Raw genomic sequence first — 20,393 nt, forward strand, 5'->3', positions numbered from 1 at the left:
ACAGAGTGGGGGAAATAAACTGAGAAAAACATTTCTGAACCTGAGGGTTACTCTGTGCTTTGCCTCAAGGAGTCAGTGCAAGGGAGACCCTCCACTCACACCAGCAAAGGTGCTGCCAGGTGTTCTGAGTGTGCCAGCCAGGCACAAATCCCAGAGCTCACAGGAGAGCATTTTTCCAGAGCCTGGCAAGGATCTCTGGTGCTGCAGCACCAGAATTCCAGGGGGCTGACATCACCTTGAAAGCCATCTCTATAAAATTAAAGATCAACCTCTACTTGACTTTGTTCCCTGAGCTCTTGGGTCCACATCTCAAGTGTTCCAACATCTGCTGGGACTAGAAACTGTCTCAATAGAAAAAAAATATTTAACATTTTTATAAATAAATAAGAAAAGCAAAGTGTCCTATGATCCTGGGTACTGTCACTGTGCATGACAGGCCTGGCTGCTTAAGATGGGCAAGCAAACTAAACTTCAGTGTTTTCATGGTTGTTATGAGGGTGTCAGAGCACCTGGCAAGCCTGAGGTTGAGAGAAATGACCCTTTCCTTGTGTCCAGAACTTGTGAACCCAAATGTGTGCCCAGTTTGGGGCCTCACAGTCTGACACAGACCTTGGCACAGCAGAGCAGGGCCCATGACGCTGTCAGGGACTGCAGCACTGAGGACTCAGCAGTGACACAACAGGGATGGGTCACCCCTGGGAACAGACGGCTGGGGGAAGCCTTGAGTCCCTTCAGCTCCCTAAAGGCAATTTTTGGGAAAGAGAGCAAGAGTTGGACACAGAGGCACAGGAATGAGAGGTACAGACACAACCTGGAACATGCAGGAACTGCTGACTAGAAAGAAGGAAAAAAAATTTTATCAGGAATATGGTGAAACATTGGAAGAGAGGTCCAGAGATGGCATAGGAGAGATTCAAAACTCAGCACCTATAGAGCAGAGCAAGTGAATAAAAGTATGAATAAGCAAGTGCAAAAAATCCTGAAAATGAGCATCTGTGTCCTCTGATAACATTCTGAGTCTTTAGTGTCTTATTTCATACAAGAATCAAAACCCAGCTGTGCCAAGCCCCAAAACCAAGATAAGTTCATCACTCTGAAGTGTTTACAAGATGAAGTTACAATGACAACTGATAAAACGGTAAAAAGCAGAGATTAACAATGGAAGAGCTCAGAACAGAGCCTCAGCAGCAGCACCATCACAGCATGTCCTACACCCATAATTAATTCATCGTGGTATCCAAAATTTCAACAATCCTTTCAGCACGTTCAAGTATCTTCAGAGAATGAAGCCTTTGTAAAAGGAGAATGTAATTTCAAAATCAGACTTCAGTGATGACTGAAGACAAAAGCTGAAGGTGCAAGGGTTAAAGACCCTCGTCATGGCCTTATTACAATAATAAGGATGGAAATTAAAGGCATAATTGTCCTCCCTGAAAACTGTTCAATTTCTGCAAGCTGGGATTCTATTTCCCCTGCATGTTCCCTCATCATATTAAAAAAAAAATACCCTCTGTAATCATAAATGCTCCTATTCAAGAGCAAACTCTTTTCTTTCACCACTTTAAACTACTAAATAGCTGCCTATTTTAATATTGCAATGGATTGGAAATCATAGCTTTCTAAAAAGCAAAACACAGTGTCCTAAGAATTACTTTCTCTTCTAAAAGGCTGATTTCTTCTAGATAAATAGCATTCTATTCTATGTCAATTTATTCTAAAGGGAGAAAAGAAACCAAAGAAAAAATATTATGCACATAGCTGGACCACAAGAACACAAAGTTTTACCTTTGGAAAAGCTTGGATTGTTTCCTTACCTTGAACTTTGACTTTTTGCATTGCTAATCTTGTTAATGGGCTCTGAAATTCACATTGCGAGAATAACCAGCCTTACAAGCTCCTCAGTTTGTCTACTGGTTATAAGGGTTATGTTTGACATTGGGAAATGGTGACCTGCCTTGAAAAGGTAAAAATGTAACATGCTTCATTAGGGTCAGTGGTAAAACAGCACTTGTCAGTGTCTTTAAAATATGAGGATCTGCACTTCCTTTTATTCAATTTAGTAATTAAAACAAAAAAACAAAACAAAACAAAAAAAAAAATAAATACCCCCCAAACCCCGGAAATGATGACTGATGATTGCTGTGTCTCAGGCTAACCAGAGCTAGAGCTGTGACCACCACAGTGCAGCTCCAGAGTTTTCCATTCCCTTGTGCTGCTCCCAGGATAAGCAGCACACCTGAGCACACGGGGAGCAGCTGGGAAGTCTCATCTCCCATCTGGGGATGCTGACATTTGCTTCCAGCCCAGCTCCCAGGCACTGCTCCACATCTACACAACCAAGAGCACAGGAATGATGCTGCCAGTCACAACCAGCAGTGCCCACACCCCGTTCTTGATGTGCCCAGCTTCTGAAAACACACTGAAAGAACAAACCCCAACCCCTGAGCTGAGAACACGTTGTGTTTAAAATACATCATTTATGATGCAATTGCAAAGCCTGAGGTGATCTGCCTGTGCCCTTCCCACCCCTGAAGGGTGCACTGCTCCCCCTGCAGCCCCTTCCACCCACCCAGCACTCCAACCCCAGGGGCTGGAGGGCTCTTTGCACCAAGCTTTGCATTCCAATATCCCCTGCTAAAGGCCTGCTGTACTCTCATACCCTTTTTAAATGAGTCAATATTAATTTTTTCCATTTCAAGTAAATTATTTGAAGCTCTTCAGGTAGAAAACACTACAAAGTAAAAATTCTCCGTACTCCTTACACACCATAGTGGGAAATTTTGCATAACTTTAGAAATCTGCTGTAAGAATGGGTCAGCCATCATAAATGAGTGTCTTTTGGTGGGCTTGTAGAGCCCCAGAGCCCCTTGTCAGAGTCATCCCAATGATCCCCAGCTGCACACCAGGCATTGGAACAGCACAGGCTCAGAGCCTGAGCAGGGCAAACTCTTCCCACAGCTCGCTCTTGATTTATTGGAACACAACTGTGATGGATAAACAGGAGCCACACACCATGAAAAGCAGCAAAGCATTTTTTTTGGATCATAGGGGACATGCAGAATACAAGCTCCAAGGCTTGAAATGGAAAATCTCAGAGAGGGAAAAGGGCCTGAGCTGAAGGTTAAATATATGCACAACATGCACTGGAAAAGTTTGTGGCTCTTGGACTCAATCCAAAACCTTCAAAGCTCTGAAAAAATACAGAATATTAAAGTGGCCCAAAAAAAGCTCTTTAAGAAGATACACATGACCCCCACACAGTGTCTTTGTGTTATCAAAGGGCACCATCACATTCAGGAAAGCAGCTCTTGCATTTGCAATGCTTTGTTTGGCCAAAAAGAAAACACATATTCCTTCTCCCTTGTTACATTTCTGTGATTTCCTCATTGTAAGGAGGAAAAATTGGCAGAACTGATGGCACTGAGCATTTAGAGGTTACCCAACACATGAAAATAAATGCTCTGTAAAATAATCAGGTGTAAGTTCTTACAAATCGAGAGACAAAAATCTTTCCTCCCCCATCCCAATTAATCTGACCTTGAACTGGTACTTCTAAGCAAAACTAGTCAGGGGAAATACCACTAAAAACAATCTTCCAGCACTTTCCTTCTTTAAGTGCCTCAAACAAGACTGAGAGGGTTACAGAGTAAGTAAAAAAGGGACAGTAGTGGATGAATGAAATAGGCACAAACACACTTCCCTGTCCTCATTATTTCTGCAGCAATTTTTCAAAATGCTGTTGACACCATAATAGTCCCCAGGGAGAACATGTTAAGTAAAGGGAGAGCAGCTCCATTTATCATTAAGGGGACAGCAAATTTCCCTGTAGAAATTATGCCAACCTGCTAACACAGCTAACCAGGAAGTGGTGAAACCAGATCTTGCTTTTAGAAGTCAAGGGCAAATGACAGGATTTTACTCTGATTCCTGGGGATTTCAGAGCTGTTCATTCTGGGGAGTACATTCTCAATTACTACAGCCAAACCTGGGGGTGGACAGACCAAAAAACCACACTAGTAACAACATGGGACAGGTAAACATTTCACTTCGAGAAACCTGAGTTCCCCTGTCTAATCCTGGGAAAATAAAGGAAGTTTACAAGGTTTTGTACACAAAGACTGCATGATAACATAGAGATACTCTTACAGCTGAAGTGGAAAATGATGTTAAAAATCTATGTTTTCCTAGGATTTGAACTTCAGCTAACTCACTTCCATTTACAGTGCCATTCCTCAGACAACTCAGGAATCCATTAAAACAGAAAATCTCAGGGTGATGAGACCAGATGAAAGGGCATCCATATGTGAGAACAGGACCTGTGCAAAGCCACTTCATTTCTACTCCTCCCTTTCAGTTACACCATTCACAATGGGATAAAGGCCAAATAGAGATGTCCTTATTTAGACAGAGCACACAAAATCCAGGCCTTTGCAAACCCAGTCAAACATTGCAATGCCTTAGTTTGGCTCTGTTGGGTTGCAGCTGCAGATGAGACTTTTGAAGCTGCAGCAGCCAGACCAAAGATGCAGAGTCTTTGATAACCCAGTGTCTGTGCCAGAACCTTCTCTGTCTATAGCTCACTTCTGTAAAGGAGGCACATTGTCATCCTGATTTTTTAAGATTTTTCTGAGCCTTCTGATTTTTACGTTCCTGTAACGAACTTTCTCACACGCTTTATGTAAATAACTTATTGGTTTGCATTCCTTTATGGAAGAGGAGAAATTTGATGGGCTGTTCATTTGTCCAGTGTCATTGGAGATGTGGCACTGTCACCCTGCAATCCACTGTCACTTCTGGAAATCTATAAATCTTGGAGTCAAAAAATAAACTTCCCTTTTTACCTTAAGAACAACAGCGTGTCCACATTGTGTTATTTCGTGTCTTATAGTAACAGCAGAGGAATTTAACTACATTCCCTTTTCAAAAACACAAATCCCACCATTTGCTTTACTAATCACTTTTTACCTGCTTTCCATTTAGCCTATTCATTTAGGAAGATGTGTTCTGTACACTTCAGTACCTTCAGCTGGGACTTCCCACCACAACTGGTTGGTCTTTTTGCGAAGAGGGCTTTGTCCTTCAACTCCTACACAAGTGGTAATGAGATATTTCACCCTGTTCTTTATGCACTGGCCAGCTTCCTAAACAAAGACAGAGGCACCTGGGATAATCCTGGCAAATGCCATCTTTTGGACATGGGTGCTGCAGAGGGGAATGAGCATCTGTTCCACAGCAGGATGGGGTGGGCAGAGCAGCACATGCAAATCAGATGCACAGGGAAATCAGTCATGCACCAGCTCAGAAACTACTAAAAATGCACAGGTAACACAAGGATGTGCAGGAAATACTGACACTGTGCTCTGATCATCAAGCAGAACTTCCCCCTGATGTCTGCAGATCTAGAGAGCAAGTACCTGTGCATTAACACATGCCTTGGATAATCCAGAACTCTAGGACCAGCATTTTAACAGCAGAAGAGCTCTCCCTCATCAGATATGGTTGTTAGTTTAGGCTTGAGGACACATATAACTCTTCCTATGAAAAATAAATATTAATTCCATTTTATTTTGAAAGGGGGGAAAATACAAGCATGGAAAGCTGCCTTATGTGGCTCAATGAATGAAGCTGTAGCCTGTTCCTCTGCCTTGTTCTGTTCAAAAAACACTTCCTAACAGAGGCCCTCAGGAAAGGGGAAATGTTCAGAAAGGCTGAACCCTGAGTAGAAAACAGATCACAAGCCCACTTGAACAACTCCATGACCCTAAAGCAGAGCAGAGGCATCTTAGGTCCTTGTTAAGTCTTGGCAAATAGAAAATGTTGAAAAACAGCCCTTCTCATACAAGACTTCTCACACAGATGAACCTGAGTGAAGAGACGCAGTTTGCCAGTGTATTGATGGCTCAAGTGGGTGGAATTCTAAGATATAAACAGCCCTGAGACTGGATAGTCATTCTATGGTTTTGTCATGAAGAATAATCTACTTTTTGTAACCCAAATCAGGACCAAAAGGGTTACCTGGTTTACAGGTGTGGAGAGATGACACCCATGGGTTTGCAGGATTCCAGAACACACAAGAACACAGAGGCTTTGTTCTCTAAATTGCTCTATTTTCTTCCAGATGACCACAAATACCATGAAAATCACCAATCACAACTCCTTTTTGCAATGACCCATCACCACAGTGTTAACCACAACAGATCCTTCAGCAGTCTTAATGACAACTTGGAAGATTTAGTGCCATATTTCCATAAAACAAAAAGCACTGGCTGCCCTTGCACAGAGCCCACACTGCATAGCTGCAACAAATCACTTTTTTAGCTAAGATATTTTTCCCTATAACACATAAAAGCTGTCCAATTTGTACAGAGCAATAAAAGGCTCCTGGCTACATGCTAGGATAGAGGATATCCAAACATGCCTGGCTTCCACCTGAGTTTTAATCAGAGAGTATAGGAAATATGTATGTGACAATGGTTCTGTCCCTGTTCTTTCAAGTGAATAAATGTACTTTTAACTGAGAAGAAGAGAGATGTCAGTTCAGGGCTAAAGGAATTCATAAAGACATATTTAGGACCCAGGAGAAAAGATAAAAAGACTCCTGAAATTAACATTAACAGCAGGCACACAGTGTAGCCTTAAAATATTTTTAAGGTATTAGAGACATAACACCTGAAGGCTACAAATGTGTCTTTCACAAATACTTCATCAAAGTTAACATCTGCTGCTGGGGTCATTCAACAAAATCACACACAAAAGGGGCATTTCTCACACACAGAGGCAGGTAAAGAAAAACAGGGCTTCTACTCTTCAGAATATATTTAAATATTGAATGTTTAGGATTCAGGAACCCTTGAGGCAGGCACAGGACTGAAATTCCCCCTCTCCAGTGGGATGGTCCCCATCCTGCTGGGCTGCACTTGGCCTGGACCTTGGGCTGCAACAGATCCAGGTCCTGGAGCTGTGCAGGGAGCACTCAGAGCAATTCCCGTGGAAAACATCACCGGGAATTTTCTGTGCTGGGGACATTCAGGGATTTAAGTGCTCTGTAATGGGCATTGTGAGTTTGTGCCACTTGCCCACAGGTGACAATTCCAGAGCAGCAGCAGCAGCCCCAGCCCAGCTCATGGTGATAATGCTGCCGTACAAGAGGGGGAGAAAAAGTCTCTTAAATTCACCTAAACCCTGACATTAGTTATGTGTTGTTACATAGCAAGTTCTTTTCTCTCCATAATTCTATTGTAAATATAAAAAATCCAAAAGATACAGGTGGCAAACAGGTCAGCTGACCTTCTGTCATTAAATACAGTGCTGCAGACAATAGATTTCTGCATGGAGTTTGATTTAAAAAAGCAGAAAGCAGGAAATAATAATAAAAGGTTGAAAATGGTTGCCTTTTTTTGGTGTAGTACCTATTAAGACTTTTTTCAAAACATTGACTCTTCTCCCCTAATTAGGGTAAATAATTATCATCGTTTCATTGGTAACTAAAAATACTACTTTTTAAATTTAAAAATATAAATTCTGTTTTCTGTATTAAAAATATGAAAACAGTATGGTTTGATTGAAAGAGAAAAAACTTGTTCTGACAGCTTAAAAACATAATTTGACTTTAGTTAACTTTAATTAACATTTACACCTGCATTCTCCCAATGAGCTGAGGGGGAAGATTAGCCACAGTATATGATGCTACCAGGAGTTCAATTCAATATTTATTATTCATCCCAGTATTCTGTAGGAATTAATTCATTTAATGAGCAAACAGGCATTGTGAATACTAGAATGGATTTTCAGCACTTCAGATATTTATGTCAGTGGAGGCAACAGAGAAAATGTTTACTTGTGAGGCACTGGGATGTGGTTTTCCCCTGTGCATTTCTCCTCTCCACTGATGTTTTCACCTCAAAACCTCCCTCACACTGATCCAGAGCCAAACCAGTGCTCGAGGTGCAGCTGGAGCCCATGAGAGCTGGTCTTACTGGGACAAACTCCCTCTCCAAGTGGGTAACTCTGCTTTTCAGTCTCATCTCACTGCTCTACACCCCATTTATTGAAACTCCTGTGTTAATCCTTTGTTTCACCAGTTGTTGGTTTAAATATTCACTTGGGGGTTAGATATGCTGCCCAGTTGTAGGTAATGAATTTCCTGGAGTTGTGATTCCATTTATCACAGGAAAAAAAGTTCCAAAAAATATATTTCAGGCTCTCTCCCACATTGTAAAAGAACAACACAACCCATTCCTGTTATTTGGGCATTCTTGGATCAGATTTCAATCTCTTTCAAGTCCCAGTTCCTTGCCTTCATGTCAGTGACTCACGTTTTGTTGCTGTGCTCATTAAGTGTTTTATTAATGAAGATGAAGTAACAAACACCCACACGCTGGCACATCTAGTTCAGGCCTCACAGTTTTACTCTTCTCTTTGCTGGTACTTTCACACATTTGTATTCCATATTTCAGATGCTTGAGGCCTTGATAGCATCATTATAGAACTGTTTAATCAAACCCACAGTTTACTCTGACAATATTTGGCATTAGTAACAGCTATAACTCACCATAAACATTCCACTGGCAACTCACTCATGGGAGATTTTTCAGTGGCTTTTACATAATCAAAAATCATGTGGCATTAAACAGACACTTAGATACAGACTGTAATTCTGAATTATTCTGCTATGGCTTTTTGTATACACAGAAGAAAAAACAGCAGATTTCTTCCACTGTTGTGTATAAATTTAAAATAAAACAGTGGCAAAAATTGTAATAGTAAAAAACTTATGTGTTCCCCAAGGAGGGAGAAGCCCCACTCAACTGAGTGATCAAAAGACAGAATTAAAAATACTTCAACTGCCCAAAAATGCGCAGGTTCAAAACCTATTTAGAGAAAAACTTAGGAAGAATATTTATTTGAGGTTATTAAAGGCAAAAATGGAAATTTCCAACAAACCATTACATCTAGGGCCTAAGCTGGGGAAATTTAGGACCACAATAAAGATCCTTGCACATCTGCTATTTCTTAAAGGTCCATAATATCTGGCCCCACTGGAATAAAGCATCATGCACAATGCTCTCACTGCTGTGCTCTTAACAACACTTTCCATCTTACTTAGGCAGGAAATTACTGGCAGTTTTCTTAGGATGTAAATTGGAAAACACTGATGAGCAACAGGCAGAACTTGCAATTGCTTCAATTACTCTCATAACCCCTTCCTTTTTTAAAAACATCAATACTACAGATTGCTTTGGGGAGCTTATTTCTTCCTGATTTTTTTTTTAATAGTATTCTGCATTAGAAGGATGTTTAGCCATCTCCTCAGAAGCAAATCTATCCCTCAGCACAAATACTTCCTTCACAGCTCCAGTGGAAGGACACAAACAGCCAAGGGAAGGGATCAATATCCCACTATTTTCAGCTGTTTGGTCTTCACCCTTAATACAGTCAGACTGCCAAAATCTCCACGTGTGGTAATTGCAAATTGGTTTTAATTTTTGCACCTAATTTGCATTTTTGTTTCAAATATCCAAACACAGATGTGTCTATTTAAACAGGTACCCACAAATCTTTATTCTGGGGCTGAGAGATTCCTGCTAAATGCTCCAAGCAAATGCTTTGACCTTTCCCCAGCAGAGTGTTCACATGTTTCACATGAAGAATATCCAAGTGCTCTGTGATGTGAGGACATTTATCCCATCACCCCTTCAGCCATCTCCCCTTCTGTACACACTCTCACTTCTGGGAAGTGCACTGACAATCAGCACGTTCTGTTCTCTGCTAAGTAAATAAGAAGAGGGTGATTACAGCCATTTTCCAGAGGAACCTGAAAAGTGCTGGACTTTGCTGACTTGAACTCTCAGATGTCAAAATTCTATCCTGTAAAAGCTCCTATCATCTGACATTTATACAGACAGGAATATTTTCCTCCACACTCGTGTTAATATGGCCAATGAGACGCTGTCACTGCACACTCCCACTTCACCCACAATAAAGATTAGTTGTGGAACAAAATTAAACTGCCTAAGATGTGATTTTTCCCAGATTTGACTCTCTCCAAGCAAACCACATCTATTACCAGCTAAAAACACAGACCATTGCACGTGGTAACTCATTTCAGTCTCTGCCAAACTGGTGCTTTCCCTGCAAAAGTAAAAAAAAAATTCCTAACAATAAACTCCAGACGTTTTATGAATCTGATAACCTATCTTTCAATAAGAAACAGGAAAAATCTTACTAAGACTCACAAGTTTGAAAGAATATAGGTTGTTTTAAAAATAAAATATATATATATATATATGTTCTGTATTCAAAAAAGCTTTTTACCCACCATTACTACACCTGTTCTCTGCCAGGTGAGAGCACCACTGCACCAAACCCCACATTTTGGGGAGCCTGGGTGAGCTGGGAGGCAGCAGAGGCAGGGCCTGCCCTGGCACAGCAAACCAGAGCCAGGGCACTGAGTGCAGGATCCCACATGAACACAAGCACAGTGGAATGCAAACCATTTCCAGAAAAACCCAACTTCTGAGTACCATGCCAGTGGATAAACCCCAGACATGAATCTGATAACCTTTCTTTCAGTAAGGAACAGGAAAAATCCTACAAAGACTCACAAGTTTGAATGAATCTAGGTTGTTTTAAAATTCAAAAATTTAAATGTTCTGTATTCAAAAAAGCTTTTTTCCCACCATTATTACACCTCTGCCAGGTGAGAGCACCGCTGCACCAAACCCCACATTTTGGGGAGCCTGGGTGAGCTGGGAGGCAGCAGGGGCAGTGCCTGCCCTGGCACAGCAAACCAGAGCCAGGGCACTGAGCACACACTGAGTACCACAAGCTCAGTGGAGTGCAAACCATTTCCAGAAAAACCCAACTTCTGAGTACCATGCCAGTGGATAAACCCCAGACATTTTATGAATCTCATAACTTTTTTTCAATAAGGAACAGGAAAAATCCTACAAGTTTGAGGAATCTAGGTTGTCTTAAAACTCAAAAATTTAAATTTTCTGTATTCAAGGAAGCTTTTTTCCCACCATTATTGCATCTGTTCTCTGCCAGCTGAGAGCACCACTGCACCAAACTCACCAACCCCACATTTTGGGGAGCCGGGGAGGCAGCAGGGGCAGTGCCTGCCCTGGCACAGCAAACCAGAGCCAGGGCACTGAGCACACACGGAGTACCACAAGCTCAGCGGAGTGCAAACCACCTCCAGAAAAGCCCAGTTTTGTGAGTGCCGTGCCTGTGGCTGGCTCTGTGCTCCGAGGAGCGGGCTCGGGAGGAGCGCGGCTCCCCGCTGGCCCGGTGTGCTGCCGGCTGTCACTAGGTGGCACCTCGGCATCGCGCTCCGCATCTCCCGCTGCCTCCTGCATCCCCAGCATCCCCGGCCGCGGGACGCTGTGCCTGCGCTGGCTCCCGAGATGTTAGAAAGTCCTTCTCCCAGCCCCGAGACCGAAGAAGAAGCCGAGAGACTCTTCGGTTCTGCTTCTCAAGGTTGTTTATTTTCTCTTATCTATTAAATTCCTTCTCTGACCTGCTGAGATCTGTCCAGCAGGTCAGTTCGAGGCACGCTGCCCGTCCTTGGGGTGGTGTTAGATTTTATACATGTACTTTACTTACAATAATATTCCAATACCTATCACCAGTGTTAGACAGTCTGTCTCTAAACCACTCATAAAGTGTCCCCATTGCTGCAGAAGATGGAGTGTGATGGTGATCACAGGGGTCCCAGGATGAGGGAAGAGACAAGAATCTTGACTCCATGTCCAGAAGGCTGATTTATTATTTTATGATATATATTATATTAAAAAACTATACTAAAAGAACAGAAGAATGGATTTCATCAGAAGGCTGGCTAAGAATAGAAAAGGAATGGATAACAAAGGTTTGTCTCTGACTGAGACACTCTGGACAGCTGGACTGTGATTGACCATTAATTAGAAACAACCACATGAGACCAATCCCAGCTCCACCTGTTGCATTCCACAGCAGCAAACAATCATTGTTTGCATTTTGTTCCTGAGGCCTCTCAGCTTCTCAGGAGGAAAAATCCTAAAGAAAGGATTTTTCACAAAATATCATGGCTACAATGGAGGGCAAGAAGAAGAAGAAGAAGAAGAAGAAGGAGGACAGGGCAACCCCAAATTTTGAATTTCCTGCAATTGGAAATTGTTTATTTTTATTTTATTTAGTCTCTCACCTCCTTGGCTAAAGCACAAACACAGAAGAATCTCTAATGTTGAAATGAAGGAAGGCTGGGAGAACAGGGCAATTTCTTAGTTTCATCTCTCCTGCCAGAAAAGATGACACCTGACTCAATTTTAATCAACGAAAAACTCAAAACCTCAACTGTGTCAACTTATCCTGGAGATCTGCTTCTCAACAAACAATAAATCAGCTCCAGCTCTGCAGACACCACACCATTACCACTCCAGGCAAGGTTAACTCTGATAAACAACATTCAGCACCTGATTTAATAACAACACACAAGTACAGGCTGGTGGAACAGGCAAAAAGTGTCAATATATCACAGGAGTTTGAACCTAAGACTAACTGGTTTGTCCTAACTTCATTCTGCACTAAGTAATATTTCTAATTTAAGGATTTTCCCTATACAACCACTTATAGTAACACTATCTCATCATCTAAATGATACTGGAGTATTTTCTAGGAGACATTTCCAGAAAATGTGGAAATATTCTCCATAATATATGGAATAATGGCTGTGACCTCCTCCAGCCATTGGGCCAGTTCCTCTGCTGGGATAAAAAACCACAGCCATGGGAGCAAAACACTGGGAGCAGATGGAGGTGGAATGAGCAAAACTCAGCATTCTGTACCTGCTTCTGACTTCTCCCATCTGCTGTGCATTAACACAGCAACATTTCATCTGCCTGCATTCCCACATCAGTAATGGGATGGAAAACTTTACAAAATCTTCCCAAAATAAGCATCTCAGGTAAAAATTTTCCCCTCAGGTTGTATTCCATTCATCATAAACCATTCTCTGATCCTCATGACAAAGCTGTAAAGAATTTTCTCTATTTTTCAGCAGATGAGATAGTTTCCTCTATTTTCAGTATAGGTAAGTTTGAGAAATAAAACCAAACTTAGCCAGATATTCCCCAGATTTGTTGGTTTTATTGGCATGAGTTAGATCAGCTCTGTGTAACTGTTTGAAATGTCTGCACAATGCACTTTTCCTTCTCCCCCTGAGCAGAAGACTCTTCCCTCCCACCCAACCCATTATCCAAATGCTCTCTGATGATGCTCAGGGAAGACTTATTTTTGCTTTCAGGTCTATTGTTCTCTCTCCCCAGTAGTGACAGATTCATTTAATTTTTTTTTTAAAGAATGCTAACACACATTCCATTTCAATAGGAATCTGAAATTTAAAGAAATACACTTCTTTTTTTTTGCAAGTCATTATCTCCAGCTAATAGATATCCCTCCTGAAGCAGAAGTAGAGATGAAGTAATTTCAGGTACTATCACATTTCTATTCAGATCACAGGCAGCAATTCTTGCAGCGATTTTATTTCTCAGCAAAAATCATTATTGTCCCTCCTGAATTACCCTGAAGAGTCCTATTTTACTCCCACTACCTCCTCTCAACATTTCTTGATTAAAAAACAGTACATGATATTTGTTATCAAATATCAATACATAGACAAGAGTGGGAGAAATGGGCACTGGGGGAAAAGCAAAGGCACTTTAGAAAACATAAACCTTTAATAAGCAGGAAGGAGAATTTAAAGCAGCCTAAGAAAAACTGTGAAGCTGCAGATAGAAGAGTGCAGCACTTACAGGAAGCCAGAAGAAAAAGGGACAGAAATCCAAGGATGCATCCCAAATCCCTCCCTCCATGGTCTGACAGAATCTTTAATTTTACAGCTTCCTAAAGCTTCCAGTAATAATTCCTTCAGCAAGATTCTCTTAGCTCTGCAGGTACAACCAACTGCCTGATGAGATTTAAGAACAAAAGAAAGGCTTTAAAAGACTCAATCACTCAGCTTAATGAAAACATCTTGAATTATTTAACAAACAATCTATTAGGCAGCTCCAGCTATCAGGAAACATGAAGTTTGATAGATCTGACTCCCTGCTGGAGTTTTATATCACAGTGACTCCAGCCCTTTCCATGCAGTCTCAGTGATGTAACACAGGAGTGAATTCAGCCTGAGATAGAGCTGCATTAGACTTTCATATAGGATCTGTCACTAAGAGCAGGAAAAGCAGCCAACAATTATTTTAAAAAAGGAAAAAAATCCTGGAAATAAGCTTTTCAGGCCCTGGAAGTGGGGCATTATTCAATAATTCGTTCTCAGGTCCATTTGAATTCTCATCTGTCAACTCTCCTTTTATTACCAGGCTGTTCTATAAGCAATGATCTGGCAACACACTTGAAAAATCTACGTATTCCTCCTCATCCATCACAACAAATAATTTTCCAAGCAACAACAGAGACAGTGTAATTTCAAGAGCAATAAGCTCAACTCCTAACTCATTATTTTTATGCCATTGTAGTGTGGCATAAGAAATATCATGGAAAACAGGAAACCTTTCCCTCTTTCCATCACAACCCTCTTTGATACATTAAAATGCACTGCTAAAAGTGCCTTTAGAACTCTTTCCATCATTCAAAAATAAGCAAAAAATAATTAAAGTCCAAGCTATTGAGGCTCAAGGAACACAATTGAAATCTTGTTTGTTAAGTCACTCCTTAAACATCTGAGGACATTTTGTTAGAGACAACAAAAGGATTCAATCACTGAAAGAAGGAAAAGAAAAACAGAACTCCTGAGACAGTTTGACCAGGAAATTCAGTAAAGCCCCCACCCTCTCAGTACAAAATGACAGGTGTTCATCAAATCTTGTTCTGCACTTGTAAAAACATTTCCTAGTTTAGAGAGCACGTTCAGTCAGAGAAACACTGCATCATTCTTCAAAACGTTTCTTTTTAACTGACACAAACCTAATTTCCATGCAAATATATGAAGCACAAAAAACCAAGTTCCTAAAAATAAACCTCCACCTCTCAGAACATCATTCTCGAAGTTAACTTTTGACAAACTAACGGAAAGGCTGTGACTTTGTGTAGCAAAATGTTCCGGCAAAAAGCATCAGTGCAGGAAGAATTATTGAAAGATATTCTTCCAAAACCTACTATACAGGGTAAAAAAAGGATCCTGTCAAATCATCAGAGGAGCTAAAAACCTCTTGTGTACGTTTCCACTTTTCAAGATATTTTTGTATTTCCGTTGGTGTGACTAAGCACTTTCCAAGCCAGAGATTTCCAACTGAAAGACAGTGTTCATTTGGAGAAGGTCCAACCACCTCCTCCTTTCAGGGAGCTGTTAATGTTTGATGTTCATGTTTAAAACAGCATTAATCATGCCTGCAAACAGGGAGAAGGGGGTTGCCAAACATTCAAAATACTGAGTATTTCCTTATTCTGGCATAAAACCACACTCCTACAACCTCGAGTCTGAGGGGATACAGATTAGATAATCAGAAAAAGAGGGGGGAAATACCCAAAGTGTTCACAGTTACATCATTTCAATTCCTGGCACTATCCAAGGAGAGACGCTTGGAAAGGCCCTATAGCACAATATTACTGCTTTAGAGAGACAAAAAAATAAAAATTAAAGGATCTTTACTGCAGTGAATGATTAACTCTGAATGACATCAGCCCGTGCTGAGTACCACCAACCCTTTGTAAATCAGATAGGGGCTGTAAATCCACAGCACCCCAGCATAACCTTGGTTTGTGGTACTCATTCCCTGCCAAAATGGGATATTACACAGAAAATGGAGCATGCAGCACAGTCACAGGGGAGGTTATAGCCGACCTTCAGGCCAGGATAGGGCAGATCCCATTTGGTCCAGCCCTGCTCAGTTTCCAAGCCAGCTGGGACCTTGCCCTTGTATGGCTCTAAACTCACCCAAACTTCTGCTTTCTCTTTTTGTACCTGCCCTCCTCACTATAACATGGAATTCCAGGGGTGCTTCCAGTTGTAGCCCCCTCTCCCATTCCCTCTGATTTTATCCCAGAGCAGTGACACAGCTCGGAGCCCAGCCTGAGTGTGCAGGTGACACAGCTTGTGGCACACACACAAGAGAGAACCACAGGGCTATTAATGAACCCAACTGCAACAATTTTAATCTCTTTGCTAAGACAGATATTCCCTGTACTATATATTCACATATTAAAAAGCATTTAAGCCAATTCAAGTGCAGTCACTTCAACAGCAGCAAGGTGTCACAGGTAAGAGTTAGTGCCAGTGATTGATGACTGAAACAATTTAAAAGAAGATCTAAACTCAGTTACAAAATCTAATCTCTTCAGCAAAATGCTTTACTTACTGGACCTTGAGGACTGTTCTTGGCACTGGAAACCAGAGTCATAACATCAGATTTATAGTCCTGAAAAGAGAAAAGGGGGGGAAAAATAGTCAGGTTAAAGATAATAGATGGCACTTTACATATCAGGAATAAAGACCAACATTGAGCAGCACTGTGATTAGACTCAGAGGTGCCATTAGTAAAACATTTGGTTATGGAGATTTTCATTGCTGTTCATCTTGTGCCTAAGACCCTTTTGACTAAATTACACACTTTTTTGGTTTTACCATAATGATCCCCAAGGAAGGCAGCAGCCTGATGTCTCTCTTGGAAGGCAGTGGGGTGGGAAGGACAGGATTTCTGCCTTTCAGAAGCACAGGGGAGAGCTCCTGTGTGCTTCCTGGAGCAGCCCTGCACGTGAAATTTGGGTGGCAGTTTCTCAGGCACTCAAAATTCCCTCAGCATCTGATGACAAATGACTCTCTACTCCATCAGAGGAACTGTGGTTTATTTCCTGTAAATGCTCTTCCAAAGCCCTGCAGCACAGGCTGTGCAGGAGGCAGGCCCATGGCTATGCTGGCTCACCATTCTTGTGTCACATCTCCACCTAGGTGCACCCTAAAGCAATGTAAAATCCCTCATTTTCTACCCTTCAGGAAGCCTCTCCTACAGCCCAGCTGGCGTTCCACAGGTCCCAAAGCAATTTGGGACTTGGGCATGAGAAGAAGCTGAGTGCTCTGCTGTTCCTGCACTACAGGAGCAGAGGCTTGGAGGGGTTTGTAAGAGCTGAGAGATGTGCCACAGTGTCCAAACACAGGTGCAATAAATTCAGCTGCCAGACTCAGGGCAGGGATTAAAACAGTTCTGATCTTTAAAGGATATGTTAGAAAGAGTTAGCACACCAAATTCTTGCCTCTTCCCTAATGAATACAGCCATTACACTCATCTTTGTATTTTGACAAGGCTCCCAGGGCTGGCCTCCTCCTGTCATGCCATCCCTGTCAATAAAGATCAGATTCAAATGGCAAGCCAAGCTACACAGTTCCTCCTATTGTCTGGGAATTAAAGTCTGATAAGCTGAAATTGAGGCCTATCTGTCCAAGACAGCAAAGAGTAACTGCTATAAACTTCTTTTAATTATCACCATCAAGCATGCCTCCATACATAAAGCTTTATTTATAGGAGATGTGCCATGACCCAGGGGACAGATCATATTCCAGGGAGCTGGTAGTAATTCTCCATCCTTCACCCTGAGTATCCCCAACTCTCTGAACTGTAATTAATTAAAGCATCCCTCACTGTCCATTAGCCATTGCAAACCATCTCCTTCACAGGAAGTGCCAACAAACAGACTTTACAAGGTGTAAATAGATAAACTACCACCAAAATCACCTCCCAGACAAATGCCTGCAGCCCCATTCCACGTTCCCCACAGAGGACAGCAGTCACTGTTGTCCACTGAGGAACTGCAAACTGAGACCAACACTGAAGAAACCACCAAGCAAATGTCTATTCCAGCCCTGGGTGGTTTCACAGTGCCTCCCTACCCTTACCCACTGAGCAGCTGTGCCTGTGCTGCCTCGTCAGACCTGTCACTCTCCTCCCTTGTGTCCCTGCTGCCCCAGAGCCCTTTCCCTGCTCCTGCTTTGCAAACGCTCTGTGCAGCAGGATGGATGTGCAGCTATTGGTATTCCCTGCCTATTTCCTTCCCCTCTGGTTCCAGAGCTCCTCAGGCTGCACCATTTCCCTGGGACCACAGCTTCACAGTGCTCAGGAAGGACTGGGGCAATCCAAACTAACCTTTTTGCGGGGCTGTTCCTCCTGGGAAACTCCCTAGGAGAGGCAGGCAGGCAGAGAGACAACACATTTTGTTTCACACCATTCTTCCAGAAGGCAATGCCCCGAGTTCCAAATAAATCTGACATTTTAAGCAGCTATTTTGCAAATATACTTCTTTTACCCCCCCAACCCAGCTAATCTCTAAGCATGGCACAGCTCTGTGTAGCAGTAACAAATTAATAAACAGCTTTAGGCCAATGCTGCTTGTGGGACAGCTCCTTGGGAAGCTGTGGTGTGCTCCCTATTAATAACTCCCTTACCACCTGTGAAAATCCAGGCACATTGAACCAGAAAATAAAAGCAAAAAACAGCAAAACTCCTCAGGTTTAGGCTGTTTAAGGGGGGCAGAGAATACCAACAACAATCCAGATTAATCTAAACCTGTTAGCAAGAACCCAAATCCCTTCTCCAGTCATTCCAGATGCTTGGACTGGGATCCACCAAACCCCTGTCTCCTCCTCCTGCATCACCATTCCCTCACTCCAGCAGCAAGAGCAGCATTCAGCTCTGATAGACAAAGCAGATTGATTCCCACCATAATGATTTTCACATCTAAGACACTTTCCTTCTACACCATTTCTGTATTTACAGCAAACAAAAAATTGGTTTGTGGAGTTGCTTTCACACTCATTTTCAGGTAATGTGTCATAATAATATCTGGTACATGTTCAGGTTATGCAAAGTATTGTGCCACTGACAAATCATTTAACTATGCACTTGTCTTGGAGGCTGCAGGAAAATGGAAATTACAGAGTTTCAACACTGCAGCAGCACAATAAACAAAAACTTTCTCCCTCCTGTAGAGCTACACTTCCTCTTCCTATCAGTGCCTCCTCCAGGTAATTTCTTTTGGGTCTCTTGTTTCCATTAACATTTGTATTTTGAGGTGATTTCTACTTGGTACTCCAAGGTGGAATTGCAACAACCATTTACAAGCTATTTTCTTTTCAGGCCCTGTTCTGTTACCAAGGGCAGCCATGCTGTGTCCATGCCAGGCTTTCCAGAAGTTTCTTATGATTCCCATTACTGTCCATCTGCCCTTAGAGAAATCAAGAAATAGCAATAAAACATTCCCTAAATTTTATGTGGGGCACAGCCTTCTCCCCACCCCTCAAACTGAAAGTTTGGACTAAATGTCAGCTAACAGACATTACTTTCCATTCTTCTAACTTTAATGGGAAAAATAAATTTTGGCAGTCTTTCCCCAGTGTTAAAAGTCTTAGCTACTCCCTGGGGAAAGAAAGAATCAATGCAAGTAAGATCCATATTTTCTTTCTTGGAACACCACTACTTCCAGCAATTTATTTGACTGACTATGCCTTCTATTACCATGTAAATTGTTTCAGGCTGCAGGAAAAAAAAAAGTATTAATCTCCCCTCAGTAAGTCATAAAATAAAGAAATCAATTTCAAGGTCAATTTAGTCTAAATAACACCTGCTGCCCTTTTTGTAACATGCAGACTCCTCTGAAGCACTAAGTTGCTGTCTATAAAGGCATCAGTACGTGATGTCTCACATAAATCAGGGTGCTGGATGGTACAGGGCAGCTGATTTGCAGGGTACCAAGTGGGGCTGGCAAACAAGACCCAGAGCAGGGCCCTCCTCATCACTCCTCTTCATCAGCAGCACGAGGCTTTGCAGCAGAAAATAAAGCCAGGGGAGGCTGGACTCTGCAGGGGTCAGGTTCTGGGGACTTCCAGGGAGTCCCAGCTCCCTGCTGGGAGCATTTACATCCAGGAAGGGTCAGCAGCCTCAAGGTTGGCTTCAGAGAAGGGGAAAAGGACAAAAAAATTAGTAGTAACAAGAAGAAATCTTTCCTTCTGTTGGAATCTTTCCTTCTGTTGGAAAGCAGAGTGGAATGGCAGAGTCAGGAAATAGGAATTAAGACAATGGACTTTTTTCCCTATCCTAGAATTCAGAAAAGGGAAACTACTTGAAACATTCTCTTTTATTCCACTTCTAAGTGGAAATCCATTTCTCTTTTGGTCAAAAACTGTCCAGTCTTTCTTTTAAATATGCTTAATGTGCTCTTCTTGTAGCACAAGACTGCATTTGCTGGCTCTAAAGAGGCTGGGCATCCATGCCTTGAACTCTGTGACCTTTCTGGGCTGGAACAGAAAAGCTCCAAAGCCCCAGGACTGGGTGGCCTGGTCACTGTGTTCCTCCCCACTGTGGTACTTCTTTCCCATCAGATGAATAGAACTATTTTTCCTTTCCCATGTC

General features: G+C 42.0%; 1 protein-coding gene across 2 annotated transcripts in view; it reads right to left on the reverse strand.

Moving 5' to 3' along the window:
* RBFOX1 (RNA binding fox-1 homolog 1) overlaps nucleotides 1-20,393 on the reverse strand; it is a gene marked incomplete at both ends in the record, with an annotated part of 1,149,754 nt that overhangs the window by 1,001,353 nt on the left and 128,008 nt on the right. For both annotated transcript variants that reach the window (XM_084216436.1, XM_084216434.1), the window contains one exon: nucleotides 16,353-16,412. In XM_084216436.1, the coding sequence (XP_084072562.1) occupies nucleotides 16,353-16,412 (60 nt within the window). The remainder of the gene's footprint in view (nucleotides 1-16,352; nucleotides 16,413-20,393) is intronic.

Source organism: Fringilla coelebs, assembly GCF_963513975.1.
Source record: "Fringilla coelebs genome assembly, chromosome: 16".
NCBI classification, from domain to species: Eukaryota; Metazoa; Chordata; class Aves; order Passeriformes; family Fringillidae; genus Fringilla; species Fringilla coelebs.